This window comes from Neovison vison, chromosome 2 (genome assembly GCF_020171115.1).
Source record: "Neovison vison isolate M4711 chromosome 2, ASM_NN_V1, whole genome shotgun sequence".
NCBI classification, from domain to species: Eukaryota; Metazoa; Chordata; class Mammalia; order Carnivora; family Mustelidae; genus Neogale; species Neogale vison.
In genome coordinates, this window is record NC_058092.1 from 41202736 (window position 1) to 41216912 (window position 14177).

The 14177-nt window shown below is 47.2% G+C and overlaps 1 protein-coding gene across 3 annotated transcripts in view; it reads right to left on the bottom strand.

The window, feature by feature from the left end:
* Positions 1 to 1633: 1633 nt before the first annotated feature.
* The window catches only part of TTC39A (tetratricopeptide repeat domain 39A), a 36955-nt gene continuing 24411 nt past the window's right edge, over positions 1634 to 14177 (bottom strand). For all 3 annotated transcript variants that reach the window (XM_044238209.1, XM_044238208.1, XM_044238210.1), the window contains exons 12-18: positions 13973 to 14134; positions 9274 to 9365; positions 7136 to 7256; positions 5111 to 5222; positions 4611 to 4725; positions 3407 to 3523; positions 1634 to 2849 (exon numbers count right to left, since the gene is read on the bottom strand). In XM_044238209.1, the coding sequence (XP_044094144.1) occupies positions 2726 to 2849; positions 3407 to 3523; positions 4611 to 4725; positions 5111 to 5222; positions 7136 to 7256; positions 9274 to 9365; positions 13973 to 14134 (843 nt within the window). In that variant the 3' untranslated portion in view covers positions 1634 to 2725. The remainder of the gene's footprint in view (positions 2850 to 3406; positions 3524 to 4610; positions 4726 to 5110; positions 5223 to 7135; positions 7257 to 9273; positions 9366 to 13972; positions 14135 to 14177) is intronic.

A 14177-nucleotide genomic window follows, 5' to 3' on the forward strand; every position in this document is an offset into this window, starting at 1 on the left:
TTGAGGTTCTGTTTAGATCATGTTACACAGTTGCTACTTCTTAATGGTGGGTTCCTCTGTGTAATGGGGTTTTAGACTTTACCCAAATGAAGATTATTTGCTCTCCAAGTGTGCTGGGCTACTATAGAGGCCTTTGAGAAAGCGTATAATTTCTGGTTGAGTTGCTTAGGTATATAAGGCTTTGGCAAAATGTAGGGAGGTGTCTATCTCTTGTCTTACTCTGGATATGAAAATCCAAAAATATAGTTGACCAGAGTCAGAATCAGAACCAGAACCACTGACAGCAGGAAAGAGCCTTAATCTAGTGCAAATTACTAATTTTTTGAGTGGGCCCATAACTTTCCCAAGGTTACTTATGAAAATTAGTAATAAAGCAGGGACTAGATATTCAGGTCTCCTTACTTCTAGGCCAGAATTCTCCACCTGATAGTTGCCTCTCCAGGGCATATGTGCTGGAAAGCTGTGTACTATTAAGAGAATTACCAGAAATGGCTAAAAGAAGATAGAACAAGAAGTCCAGGACAGAATATTCACCTTCAAAGCTTCCACACAAGGATACGATGTTAGACACCTGACATTTTCACCCAGTTTCACAAACATGTTTTTAATAGACTATCTCAAGCTGCAGGGGGGATAAAGGAGACAAAACCCACTGATTGCTCTTACCAGCCAGACTGTAGCTGTGACAAGACAGAGGTAAGGTGACATCGGCTAATTAATGAAGCCCAGCAGGAAATCAGTAATAACATTGACAAGGAAACCATCCTGGCATAAATTTTTTAAAAATAAAAGTGCCTATAATGAATGTTTAAAGAAAAGATTTTTTGCTAACTGCAATTTTGCAAGCTGTGCTTGGTATATCCTGTGTGCTGGGTTTTTTTTTTTTTTTTAAATACAGCAGTAGGTATTAGCCTTCCAATATGTGAAGGAACCACAGAAGGCCACCCTTACTCAGCAGCCTGGTTCTAGTCATTCCTCTCACCCTGCCCTGCCCAACAACCTAGAAAGAGGCTGGTCTCCCAGAAACCAGGCTTTAGAGAGCAAGCTTACAGAGGGCTTGCTGTTGGTAGAGAGCATTCTTGGGTGTAGTCTAATAAAATGAGAAAAATTTTTAATAGCATTTATGCCCTAAGTGCAAAAGATCTTGATTGAGGGTTTCCTGCTTTGTTTCCCTAATGAGAATATTGCTTTACTTAAAACCTGTGACTTCACAGAAAGCTAGTTGAAAATGTTAAAAGATTAATCTACCCAGCCCATGGCAAATTCAGAAGTTTGCTAAAAATCCAGCAATGCTGGAAGATTGGAAAAGTTGTTTGTGGTTCTTTCCTTTACAGAAATTGCATTCATGTATTTTAGGAATCACATTTCACAGATGCATATTTACTATGTACATGATTTTTTTCCTTCAGGGAAATCGTATGCTGTCATTAGGCTGTGAATGGTAAACTTGGTGTCTGGCCACTGAGTTTTCACTGTAACAGTCCCAGAGTTTGGAAATTCAGATGCTTTTAGGGACAGAAGGGTAATGTAAGTGTTTAGAGTAGCCTCTACCCAGTTCCAACTGATTGTTGCCTTATTGTCTTATAGGGATGAGCCCAATGTCACCAGATTAGATTTTCTTCTTAAATAAGAGTCCAGAAACCAGATTTATTTGTGAAATCTCCCCATTTTTAAATGTTATTTTAAAAACATTTAAGGCATCATGTTGTCTAAATAAAACATACCTGGGCCATATGGCTTCTGATCAGACTTTCTGCCTTGCCCAAGAATTCAAGCAACACATTTTACTGAAATAAATGTTGCATGATCTCTTAAGTATATGTTTTATTACTTAAATATCTCCTTTCTCTTAAATGAAAAATCTAAAACACACAACAGGCCAGGAATAACCATTCTAAGAAAAATGCTGTCAGTAAATAAAATGTACCTCATAGTGAAGTACAAAAGAATCTTGTTTTGTAAATTACTCCTAGTTTCAGCGTGGCATACAGTGAGGATGTGGACTGGTGTCTGAGAACCTTCCCCCACAAACTTCTTGGCTTTGGCATAGAAAGGGCCACACAGCCCCCCTTCTGTAAGGCCGCAGCAACTCCCATTTCTTACCGGTAAAGATTGACTTTTTTCTCTTTTTCCTACGGAAGAACTCACGTGTCTTTTTAGTGAAGTAATTTCCATTCAATTTTGTTTTAAATTGGATAGTGACTAAGGGAGTGGAAATGAAGAGTAAGAAGTAAGGTAGTGGGTGTCAGTGTGCAACCTCTACACCCAACCCTCAGAAGCCCTGATGGCCCTTCTGGCCCTGGAAGCGGAGACATTGCTGAATTTTGAAAAGTATCATAAATAGGTTTACCTCCAGATCAGTGTGGGTTAAAACAAAGATTTACAGGTGGTGGTGTTTGTTTTTTTAGCCAACTGTGATCCCATTAATATATTTCTAAGGAAAATGTAAACTGTTCATACATTCTCTTAAACATCACAGTGAAAAACAAGTACCCGTATGTGTAATAGGGCAGGCAGAGGGCTCTGCCTGCTCTGTCCTTGGTAAAGGCCCTTGGCCACACTGGTGAAAATGCCGGCTTCCCTTCTGCATGGATACCTATGTCATGCCATCCCTGGAGCACCGGTGGACCCCAAAGGTAGGGCAGGGGGAGGGGATCTTTTTGAAATGTTTTCAGGAGCTCTGTCCAGCTGTCTCTGTCTTCCAGCCTGGGAGTGCTGCATAAAACTACAAGGACACTGATGAGACCATGGATCTGTTGCCATTTTCTAGAGAAGACTTGGCTTGGAGTATAGCTGCCTGGATTCTAAAATGTGTCCTTGACTCCATGGAGTAATTCTTGTAGTTTTGCCTGGAAAAGACCAGAGAATCAGGCATATAAAGCTGCTCTAAGGAGTGCTTTTCCTTCAATCTGAACTGTAAGAAACTACCAGGCCAAGGAAGATTTTCAGATGCTTAAAACTCTGTCCAAAGAAAGAGTTGAGCCTTGTCCCGTAGAGAGAAACAGAAAGGATGTGTAGCCCCTCACCTTGGTATTGTACCCTGTGGAGCCACTCTTAACTCCTGTTGAGTCACCAAGCTTTCGGGAATGATTTTAAGAAAGAAATCTGTGGGGCTAGAAGGCAGGAGACCAGGTCTTCCTACCAGGCCAGTAGTTAACTTGTGGTATGACCCTGGGTAATTCACTCCCTGTTTCTGGGATTCCAGTCCTTACGGCAAATTGAAGAAGCCTCCCTATACCAGGAGAGAACTGGGTTACCAGGGACACAGGCCCAGCCTCTGGACTGCCCTAATGTCCTTACCAGCATGCTCCCTCTCTGCTGCCTGTGCTCCTTCCCCCCCGCCAAGGTGATCTTCTGAGGGGGGGGGGGGCTCACATAAAGGACAGACCATGCTAACCCGCCTTACTTGGCAGTTTCCAAGAGTTTGACAGCCTCTTCGTTTCTGCCTTGCTCCATAAATAGTAGGGCCAGCTCCAGCAGGGCGTTTGGGATCAAGTAGTGGTCATATTTAATCTTCTTTTCACTATGGGACAGAGAAGGACATGGCTTACAGGCTCTGCCCCTGAGATATTCTTCAGAATCTTCCCAAGCCTTCCCCGAGTAGAAGGATCTAATCCATGCCTTCAGGTGGGGTTTCCAGATAATGAATCCTAGTTGGGGAAGGCTCCCACTACATAGCCATAGAAAGGCTTCTGATCCACAGGAGAGCCTTCCATTCTCTGCACCTAGGGCCCCAGTTCCCTGACAATTTACGGTTCATCCCATGTCTTTACCCCATGCCCATCTCTGTCCCCAACCCCCTTTGTCCAGTTTAAATGTTTTACTGAATTAGGAAGTCTACTGTCCCTAGACTGGCCCTTCTGACCCACCCTCCATGCTGCCCCAGAGATACTCTTTTAAAACCTAAATCTGCCCTGCTCAATACCTTCCTGATCTTTCTGTCTACAAGATAAAGTTCAACCTTGTAAGCAAAACATCCAGGTCCTTTTCAGTCTAGCCCCCTTTATTTCATCTGTAACCTTTCCCTCTCTAACTTCATCCAGGGAGGGAAAGACCAAATCACTGTAACCCCAACCTTAGGTCTTTTTCCTGTGTCTGGGCATTTGTACATGCTCTACCTACTCCACTTAAAATTCCTACTTTCCTTTCTCTGCCTGATAAACTTCCCAGTTAAAATGGCATCCCTGGAAAACCTTTCTTGGTATCTTGCATTATGTTCAAGTCCCTCCTCAGAGCACCTGCTGTCCTCCCTACTTTTCCTGTAACACAGCCCTGATCATACCAGATTGTGTTGCCTATAGCTGTCTGTAACAGTTCCCTCAAGGGTGGAACTGAATTACAAACTCGAGGCACCATTCACCTGAAACTTCAGTGTGGATGGACTCCTGTAGTTGGCAATCTGATGGCCCCAGGGAATGAGGTCTGAATGATCTGTGCCCAGCAAGGATCCTGGCACAGAACAGACACTGGTACAAGTGTAGTGAATGCGGGCAGGCTAGGGTCAAGCTATGGAGTGCATGTGAGAAAGGAGAGAACCTGCCAATTCTGCCCAGGAGACCTGGGCCCAGCAGAAGGCCACCTGGAGTGGGAGCAGCTGCAGAGGCACTTACTTGGAAGAGATGCTCCTGAAATTCTCCTCAGCTTCCTGGACACGGCCCAGGTATTTCAGACAGAGGCCTTTTAGCAGCTTCACCAAGCACTCATCATCCACTGAGTACTCATTCTCTAAGAATAAGGGAAGAAGACAGGCTTATTTTTCTAACAGTTAGTCATGGAGTCCCCACTCTGCTGGACCCTGGGGATAGAGAGGCAATTCACACATGGTCTCTGTCTTCAGGAAGCTCACATCTGGGAAGGACAGATACCCAGACAGTGACAATGTAGTGAGATCAGGATTGACTTGAAGGGAGAGCCCAGAGGAGACTTTGACCCTAACTGGGGACAAGGGACAGCTTGGAGAAGCTGCCATTGAAGCTCAGTCTTAGAAAGCCAAAGGACTGTTAACCGTGATAGAGAAGGAAGGAAGGACATTTTTAGTAGCAGGAACCTTTAACTATAAAGATCTATGATCTGACTCAGCCTGGCAGGTTCAAGGGCCGGGATTAGTCACCTGGACCCTTTTCCAGCATCTCTTCAGCCTTGGTGATAATCCCAAGTATCCCGTCTGTGAGTTCCGGCTGCTTCCCAATCACAGCGTAGCCATTCCAAATGTACATCATTTCCTGAAGGCAGGGGAGCAAGTCAGTCCAAAGGTTTCCTCCCCAGTGGGCCCTCAGTTTCCCCAGGTGTAAAATGGGCAGCGCAGATCCAGAGGATCACTAAAGGCCCTTCTATCTCTAATCCTTTATGACAAATTTCAGTCCAGCCTATGAAGTTATGGGCTCAAAGGGGTCATGGCAGGGAGCTGCACATAGTTTTTAAACTACTCCTCTGCTCATGGCCTCCTTGGGTGGTTATCATGCTCTTTCCCAACCTCTCTGTGTCCAGACTCTTCCCCCCAAACTTTGAGGACCAGGCTGTGATCCACAGGACTTTCTCCAGGAAGTCCTCCTCCCTGCTAGTCTGACAGGACCTCCCATATTGGAAGAGCTATATTTATTTAAGCACTTCGGGATTTCCAGTTGCTGTTAAGACTGTCACCCTGTTTCTCTTCCCCCAAGGCACTGGGCTTGAGTTACCATTGTGAAAACTATGCAACACAAACTGATTCCTTTCTTTGCTTCAACTGCCAGGAATCTCAGAATACTAAATGTTCATTGATAGTCATTCCATTAGCATTTCCTAAACTATGAACCCAGGCAATAGATGTGAAGGTGATTTGCATACAAAAAGTTCTAAAAAGATGTTATTGTTTTGGTTCTTGTTACTTTGTTATAGGGAGGGAATTTAAGATTAGAACCAGTATTCCTCAAATGGTGTATATGGTCCCAAGTTAGCAAATGTTCCTTCAAAAAAAAGAGGTCTGTGGCCAAATTAGTTAAAGAGGGAAAATCATCTTCAAGCTTATTCTTGGAAACTTACCTATATGTTTTATATAAAGGCTCCAAAATGTCCACAGTGTATAAACCTTGTTTGGGCCAGTCTTTCCCAAATATATTTAATCACAGAAACTATTTTAGGCATAAATAGCATTTTATAGACTATTATAGTTTGGGAAATATGATTTTGATTCATAAAATATTTAACACAGTTAATCAGCTAGTTCCCATTACTGCTATATGAAATGGACAATTATCATTCCTAATTTTCCATTAAGGGAAGGGGAACCCTATCTAAGGGCAAGCACATGGTCAGTGAATAGTGGAGCCAGGACCAGAAAAAAGCAGTTCCCTTTCCACTTTTCTGGCTACCTTAGTATCTGAATAACAAAGACTCTTAACAAGCTAGAAACTTCTCAAGTTGATGCCTGTCAAAATCATGCGTGGAATTAGCATACCGGTGGTTCAGAATCTGGGCTCTAGAACCATTCTAGGTTTAAATTCTAACTCTTCAACTCACTAGCTGTGTGACCTAGGTAAGTTATTTTATCTTTCTACTTATATCTTACTGTAAAATTTCTGTATTAGAAATTTTATCTTTCTACTTATCTATTAGGCCTTTCCCCTTCTGTAAAATGGGGATACCACCAGCATCTGATACTCAGGGTTGTTGTAAGGATCAAATAAGGCAATGGGTGTAAAGAACAGTCAGCACCCAGTAACATAGTCAGCTTGTTTACTACAGAGTTGACTATAATATGGTCCCAGGCCTGAGACTTGGTCCAGTGAGGGGGACAGAGTAAACCATTACAATCCTGTGATAAACTGAAACGGATGGGTGGGAACACAAACAGCTGAGTGATGCCCTACCCTGCGCACAGGGGTGTGGGCCTACTCTTTCACCTTGAGGCAGCCGAAGCCTGCTTACCTGTCTCCCTGCCCCCACCATACCAGTACTGCCTCAGGCAGGGTCTGGTGAGGCCTATTTGTATGCTTCCCTCACAGTCCCAGGTAAACTGTGAAATCCTTTCCAGGCCCTGAGGCATGATGGTCTTTCTCCCCCAACCACTTCCCCTGACTTTAGCAGTATCTCTGGCTTTCAGCTAATCCCCACAGTCCCAAACAAGTACTGGGACGGTCTAGACCCTCCTACCCACCAGAGCAGGGATTGGCAATGAGATCGGTTTGGGAGAGAGGTAGCGTCTGGACTTCCGGATAGCAAACTTCTCTGTAGGTAGAGATTTCCCAGCAATCTTGAGCTTTAGGCCAGGCACTGCTCTGTGAAAGAGATGAGGGGAAGAAAAAGCTAGAGAGGACTGAAATTTCCAGCCTGCCCAGCGTCTGCTTGGCTCCTCTCTGGGCCTCAGTTTCCCCAGTTTATATGAGGGACTGTGTTGGACTCATAACCCAGGGTTGTGGCCTTCTATCACAGGGCCTGCCCACAAACCTGACCACTTCCTGAGACTAGGTAAGAGGGTTCCACACCAGGGGGCAGAGGTGAGAATGTCAGCAAACGCCCCAGGCCTGCTTTGCTAGTTGTCTTGCTTCCACTCTTGGGCCTCATTTCCAGAAGGCCCAGCAGAAGTCTGACCCCAGTTTCACAGGGGAGATTAACACCCACAGAAAGGGAAAGACCTGCCCACAACCACACAGCTCAAACTTTAATGAACTTGCCACGTGAGTTGCGGCCTCCTTAGCTGTTTCCAAGGGCAGAGTAACATGTGTGTATCTAGGCAAGCCTCCACATCTGGGGCCTCACCCACCCAGCTCCATTCCCACCCTCCCAATTTCTGCCACAGTTGCTGGGTGTGGTTGTGACCCTCAGCCTGAGCTATCCAGCTGGATCAAGTTGAGAATTTCCCTGCCAAACACCTCCCCCCGCTTATTCACTGTGGAACCTCTATGGGCCCCCGTTTTTTCATCTCTGAATTTGAGATAGTATATGAAGGGGAGCAGAATTTGTCACCCCAAAATATGGCTCTTTGGCACAAGGACTATTTTAGGCTAAGAAATAGCAGATACAGGAAAAGCTCTGAAAACCTAGTAGCAGCTGCCCTTTCGTAAGAGACAATTATATTTATAAGAGAGATTTTCCATTTATAAGGGCTTCTCTTCTACCTGGAAGAGGATAATGATAAGCCCTAGAAACTTTTTTTTTTTTTTAAAGCCCTAGAAACTCTTAAAGGAGAAGGCGGACTTGATCTGCAGGACTACCTTATCCTCCTTTACTTTGCTTTGCCTGAAAACCTCCCAGAATTGGCTCCCCACCCTCCCAACATCTTCTGTTATCTTTAGCTGGGGATGATGTTTAAGGTGATGGCTTGGGCCATTTCAGTAACTCTTTTCCTGGGTCTCTCCCATGTAAACAAGATACACATGTTATTAAACTCTGGTTTATTTTTCTCCTGTTAATCTTTTATTCTTAGGAGTAGGGGGAATATCTCAGCCAGTTTCTAACCAAGATCCTAAAAATATGGAAGGAAAATGATCCTTCCTCCCCCACAGATACTTACCTTCCCAGACTTTCTGGAAGAGCTATGAGATGGAGAAGTGGAGGCACTTGGTAAATATAAACACCCTGCCATTGTGACAGCAGTTAGCAGGAAGCTCAGGTTACCACCACTCCCAGGTCTCCAAGTTGGGGTCAGCCCTCACCCCTGACTGGAAGAAGGCCCGAGGCTCCTTCCTCAGCCTGCTGAGGCTGAGCCCTGCTCTAGACCCTTTGTGGAAGGCAAACAGCAGCAGAGATAACAAGAAAAACAGCTGCAATTTAGTGGTTCCAGGCCCCTCACCAGGCTCTTCAACATAGTTTCTATTTGATTCACAAAACAACCCTGCAAAGCAGAAGTGGTTATTCCCATTTTATAGCTGCTGAAATTGTTCACAGTGCTATAGCTAAGAAACAGCAGAGGCTGGATTTGATCCTGTTTGATTCCCACATTTTGGTCCTCTACTGAGCTTGAGAATAGCAGTCTAACTCAGCAGAAGGGGCCTCTCTGAACCTCAGTGTCCACATCTATCCTACTGACCAGAAGAAGGCGGCTCAGTGGAAAGGATGTTGACAAAACCACTTTCTTGGGGCGGGGGGCAGGGGGTGGGGGGGGGCGCCTCTGAACAGATTCAAAGGGCTGGAACAAGCAGCAGCTGGAAGTGGTGGTGGTGCAAGGGAAGGAGGCACATGGGGTGATCCCGGGGGAGCATCAGGGAGCTCAGAGCCAGGGGAGGGGAGTTAAGAAGCCCGCCACCCACAGCTCAGGGTGGCTGTGGGCAGATGTGGCTGAGACCTAGGACCCACCTAAACAACTCCACTTCATCATCCCCGAACGGCTTGTAATCCTCCTTTCCAAACATGCTGAGGTAGGCGGCCTTCATGTAGATGTAGGTGGCCTGTGCAAGGCAGAGCAAGAGTGAGAGGTAATCAGCCCCCCTTCATATACCTCCATTGCCAAGCCCCAGGGGAGAAACTGAGGGTGAGGAAGCTGAAGCGCCTTGGGGACTTGAACTGGGAGCCAAGTCCAGGAGATGCCCACATCAAAGCTGCTTCCCTCCCTTCTCTGATGCAGCAAAGGGAAGGACTCCAGCAACAAGTGGGTGTGATGGACACACAAAGGGCAGTAAGGGCTTCTGAGAAGCAATTCCTTCAGACTGGACCCCTGAGAGCCAATGGGAAGATTCAGAGACCTGAGAAAGAACTTTCTAGACAAGGCAAACAGCCTGAGCAAAGCCAGGTAGGGACCGAGATGTGTCATTAAGAAGGCAACAAATAGGCAGCATAAAGTATGGAATGTATAAACAGGTGGGAGGCCAGAAGAGTGAGTCAGGGTCCCTGTGTATAACTGCCTTCCTGTGTGTCAGGCACTGTATACATACCTCACCTCAATTGATCCCAAAGACAATGCCAGAAAGGAATCTGTACCTGGCCTCTGCTTCCTGGGACTGCAGAGCTTCTGGGGCAGAGCTGGAAGTGTCCCCAGTTTTGTGCGCTTCCAGGGCCTTGCCCAGTGGATCCACAGCCAGCCCTGACAGGGAAGTGCCGCTGTGCAGAGACCCCCATCCCCATCCCAAAGGTACATCCCTGAAATCTACTCCCGTTCCCCGGGAGTCCAACACTCGAGAAACCTGGCTCTATCCTGCCCCCCAGTGGCCAAGCCTTGAACCTCAGCTCCTGCCACCGGGGACTATGGAGAAGTACCTGCAAGTGGCCCCCAAAAAAGTACAGGGGGTGGAGAAGGAAAGAGAGCAAAACGTCGTGGATTCTCAGGAAAAGTCAGAAAGCAGCTTCCACCTGGGGCCCCTCTCAGGCTGAAGCTCAGGGTTACTCCCAGTTCCACTCTTCACATCTGCCCTTCACAAAATGAGGAAGCAGGGGTGGTGAGGAGAATATCCCCACTCTTTAACCTCCTGGTGTCACCCTTACCTTCTCCCTCTCTACCTGGCACTAAGTCAGCAAGTCAGCATGATCTTACCTCCTCTATAGCTCTGGAATCCCAGTGGCCTTGCTCTCATTCTCTGCACCAGCATCCACCCCACATTGCCCTCACTCCAGGACATCAGGGATGTCTTTCTCCTGCCCTTGTCCATATGGTCTCCTAATCCATCTCCTTGCTCTCATCCCTGTCCCTGCAAGCCATTTCCACACCACTGCCAGTCTGTTTTTGATTTAATTATTTTATTTAACAGAGAGAGAGCATGAGTGGGGAAGGGGCAGAGGGAGGACAAGCAGACTCCATACTGAGAGTGGAGCCTGACATGTGGCTCAATCCCATGACCCTGAGATGGTTACCTGAGCTAAAGTCAAGAGTCAGATGTTTGACCAAATGAGCCACCCAGGCACCTCACTCTGATCTTTTTAAAGTCAGGTCATATTAATTCCTCTTTGAAATCTTGATATCCCATCATGCTTAGGATAAAATCCAGACTCCCTGTAATGGACTGTAAGTCCCTACACCGTTTCCTCCCCCAGTTCCCTCTCCAACTTCATGTTGTTCCCCTTCACTCACATCACTCTAGCTACACTCGTCTCTGGGCTGTTCCCCGAATACAGGAGATGCACTCAGCTTCCCTCTCCCCAACCTTGTATCTCCAGTGTCCTTTGCCTGGAACACTCTTCATTAAGAAATCCATATGGCTTGCTCCCAGACTTCATTCCGGTGTCTTCTCGGACAGGCCTTGCCTGACTTTTCTTTACTGCATATACCAGCCTGACATTATATTATACTGTACACCTATTTGTGTGTTTCTTATCCCTCTTCCCACTAAAATATGGAAGGGTCTTTGTTCACTGCTGGGTGTCCTCGGGACCTGGCACATGGGGTGCCCAACAAATGCAGGAGGGACTTCTTAGTGCACAGATCTAAGCCACAAACATGAGGCGACCTCCCACTGTCAGGCTGAAGCCCAAACACCCCCTTCAAGGCACTTTGTGACCTGCTTTTCTGACCCCTCTTCTGCCATTTCTCCCCCATCAGTCCTTAAACTCCCAGGCCTTCACCTGTGCCGTCCCTTTGCCTGGGATGTCATTGTCCCTCCTCATCAGGCTCATCTGTGGGCCTCCTGTAAGAGCCTTCTGGTATCCCTCAGCCACCCCCAAACAACTTACCCTTATTGAGTCACCAGAAGTTAGGATGGATGCAGTGACCTAGAGTTCTGAGACCCACAGACATCCAAGTTGCAAGGGATGCTATCGGGCCACATGGACAGAAAACAGCCACCTCCCTGGGTGGGAGTCCTGTCTCCCCAGGCTTGCCTGATTGCCCAATGATTTCACACATTTATTTTGCTGGATAACTCCACCAGGCTCTGTGTAAACAGACAGTCCTTTGTCCTCAAGAAGCTTACAGAGTGACTTGGGAAGGACCCTCCACAGTACTCCTGCACTCCCACCTACAAAGCCCTTCACCAGTGACACAGAACACAACACCCTGAGCCTCTGTCCTTGCTGCTCTCCTCACTTGGAGTATCCTTCCACTTCCTCCATTCTGCCACCCTAAATCCTCCTCTGTCTTCCTGGCTGGGCTGCTCAGGGCTGCCTCTGAGCTCCCCTTAGGTTCCCCCACTACGATGCTCAGCACAGCACTGTCCCCACTATGTGTGTGGCCATCTCAAGCAGCAAGCACTGGGAGAAATGCAAAGGCTTCACATGGATGACTTGGCACAATCCAGGCAAAGAGGGATGCTGAGCAGAGGGGATGATGTGTCCCCTAAGTCCCTAGAGCTGGAAGTTGGTGGATTCTGGTGGCCAAGTGCTACAATTAGGAATGAATGAGGCCCCAGAATTCAAGGTGCTACAAACCCCACTTTCACAGAAAACACTTCTGAGGAAAGCACTACAGAGAGAGGGGGCTGACCACCTCAAAGTCAGTGAGCTGGCAATGGAGCTGACTCACAGCCAGACTTCCTGACACCTGGGAGGCCTGGCCTTCCCTCAGCTCCTCCCAGCAGCTGCGAGGCCACCCCAGGCCTCTTCTTCCCTGTGTATGTGAACCCAGCTGCCTGCCTCCCTCCACAGGAAACTTCTAGGTCACTTTAGTTCAACAAGGTTCCCTGAGGTTGTGTTCCTGTTAGTGGTGGGAGGTGATGCAGAATGAATGCCAGGCCCACAGGGACTGGGTCTGAGGAAGCACCTTCAACAGCAAGGTGGTCTCAGGGCAAGAGGGGCCTCCTAGGTGGGACTTAAGGAACAAGGGAAAAGCAAAGGCCTTTGAGTCACACCGAGCTGTCTTCAAATCCAGTGTCTGTCACCAGCAGCTCTGTGGGCCAGGGAAGTCACATACCTTCTCTTGGCCTCCATGTCCCTGTGCACCCAGTGGAGGTTACTCCTACCTCATCGGGTGTGCTACAGAGAAACAGCAAGTGCTGGGCTGCCCCCTCCTCCAGCCCCGCCTGCCCCAGACCCAAAGAATTCCCTTTCAGCTTTGTCTTGGCAGAGGTACTGAAAAGGTAGGGGAGGGATGAGAAATCAGGATTTCAGGTCATTGAGACACATGGTTTGTGTATTTGCCAATACCAAACTGGATGCTCTCTGATAATCTCTGTGATTCTAAGAGTCTGAGTTCAGCATTCTCTGCTATCATTACTGTGATGATAACGGCTAATACTTGTTTTACCACTTACCATAATGTCATAAGTTTTCACTCACTGTGGGCATGTGCGGTGCCTTATTTTGCCTTTATAGCATCTCTTTAATGCCTCCTCCCACTAACCAAAACTTTTTCTGGGGACCTTATTTTTTTCTGGAGAACCACGCCTCTCCTATTCTTGATCCATAAGGAGTCTTCCCACTCCTGTTTCCAAGCACTGACATGTGATCTATGCCAGACCAGTGAACCTCGACTGTGGGACTATGGTTGAAACCAAAGGGAAGATGTGAGTTAGGGTCAGGCAGTCCATAGCCACCCTGTCACAAGGAGAAAGCCCTCCTGCACAGTAAAGATGTCAAAGGGCTGAGTATAGCCACAGATGGAAAAATGTCAAGCCCAGGTGACATAATTTGAATTCCTGGATCCAGCCCTACCTGAAATCATTTGTGTCTAGAATTTTCAGTTCTATGAACCAAAGAGCCTTTTGTGTTTTCAACCTGCATAGTCCATATTTAGTGGCCACTGACCCCCAAATGACTTTTTAAGTTTAAATTTGAATTAAAATTAAATAAAATTGAAAGCACCCAGTTTGCACTAACACAATGTGCCCATGTAGCTGGGGGCTACTTCTACCATAACAGAATGTTCTCTTAGACAGCGCTCACCTAGACAGTTGGGCCATGCTTCTGTCCCTTGTGACTAAAAAATCTTGACTGACACTGTAGTTCTAAACTTTATCTGCTCCTCACAGTCTTTAGTTCCTACCAACCCTGAGTCCTCTTAGAACTTATGGTTCTGTTAAATTCCAGCTGAAACAGGCTTTCAGTCAAGGGTTTGGCCCTGGGTCTCGGGGCCTCATGGCCAGACGGGGTTGGCCTGGTCCCCCAAGAGCCCCAGCACCTGGTGTCAGCCCACCTTGGACCAGGAGTTCTCCTTGCTGAGCAGGTCGGCATAGAAGTAGGCCATCTTCCACTGGCCCTTGTAGGTGAAGCACCACATCAGCTCCCAGTAGCACATGTGGTGGAACTGCTTCCAGTGCTGCTGGGCCTCACAGCACTCCTCGAACCGCTGGATGGCCTGCGGGCACCTGCTGGTCAGCCTCATGGTCCCACCACCCTGC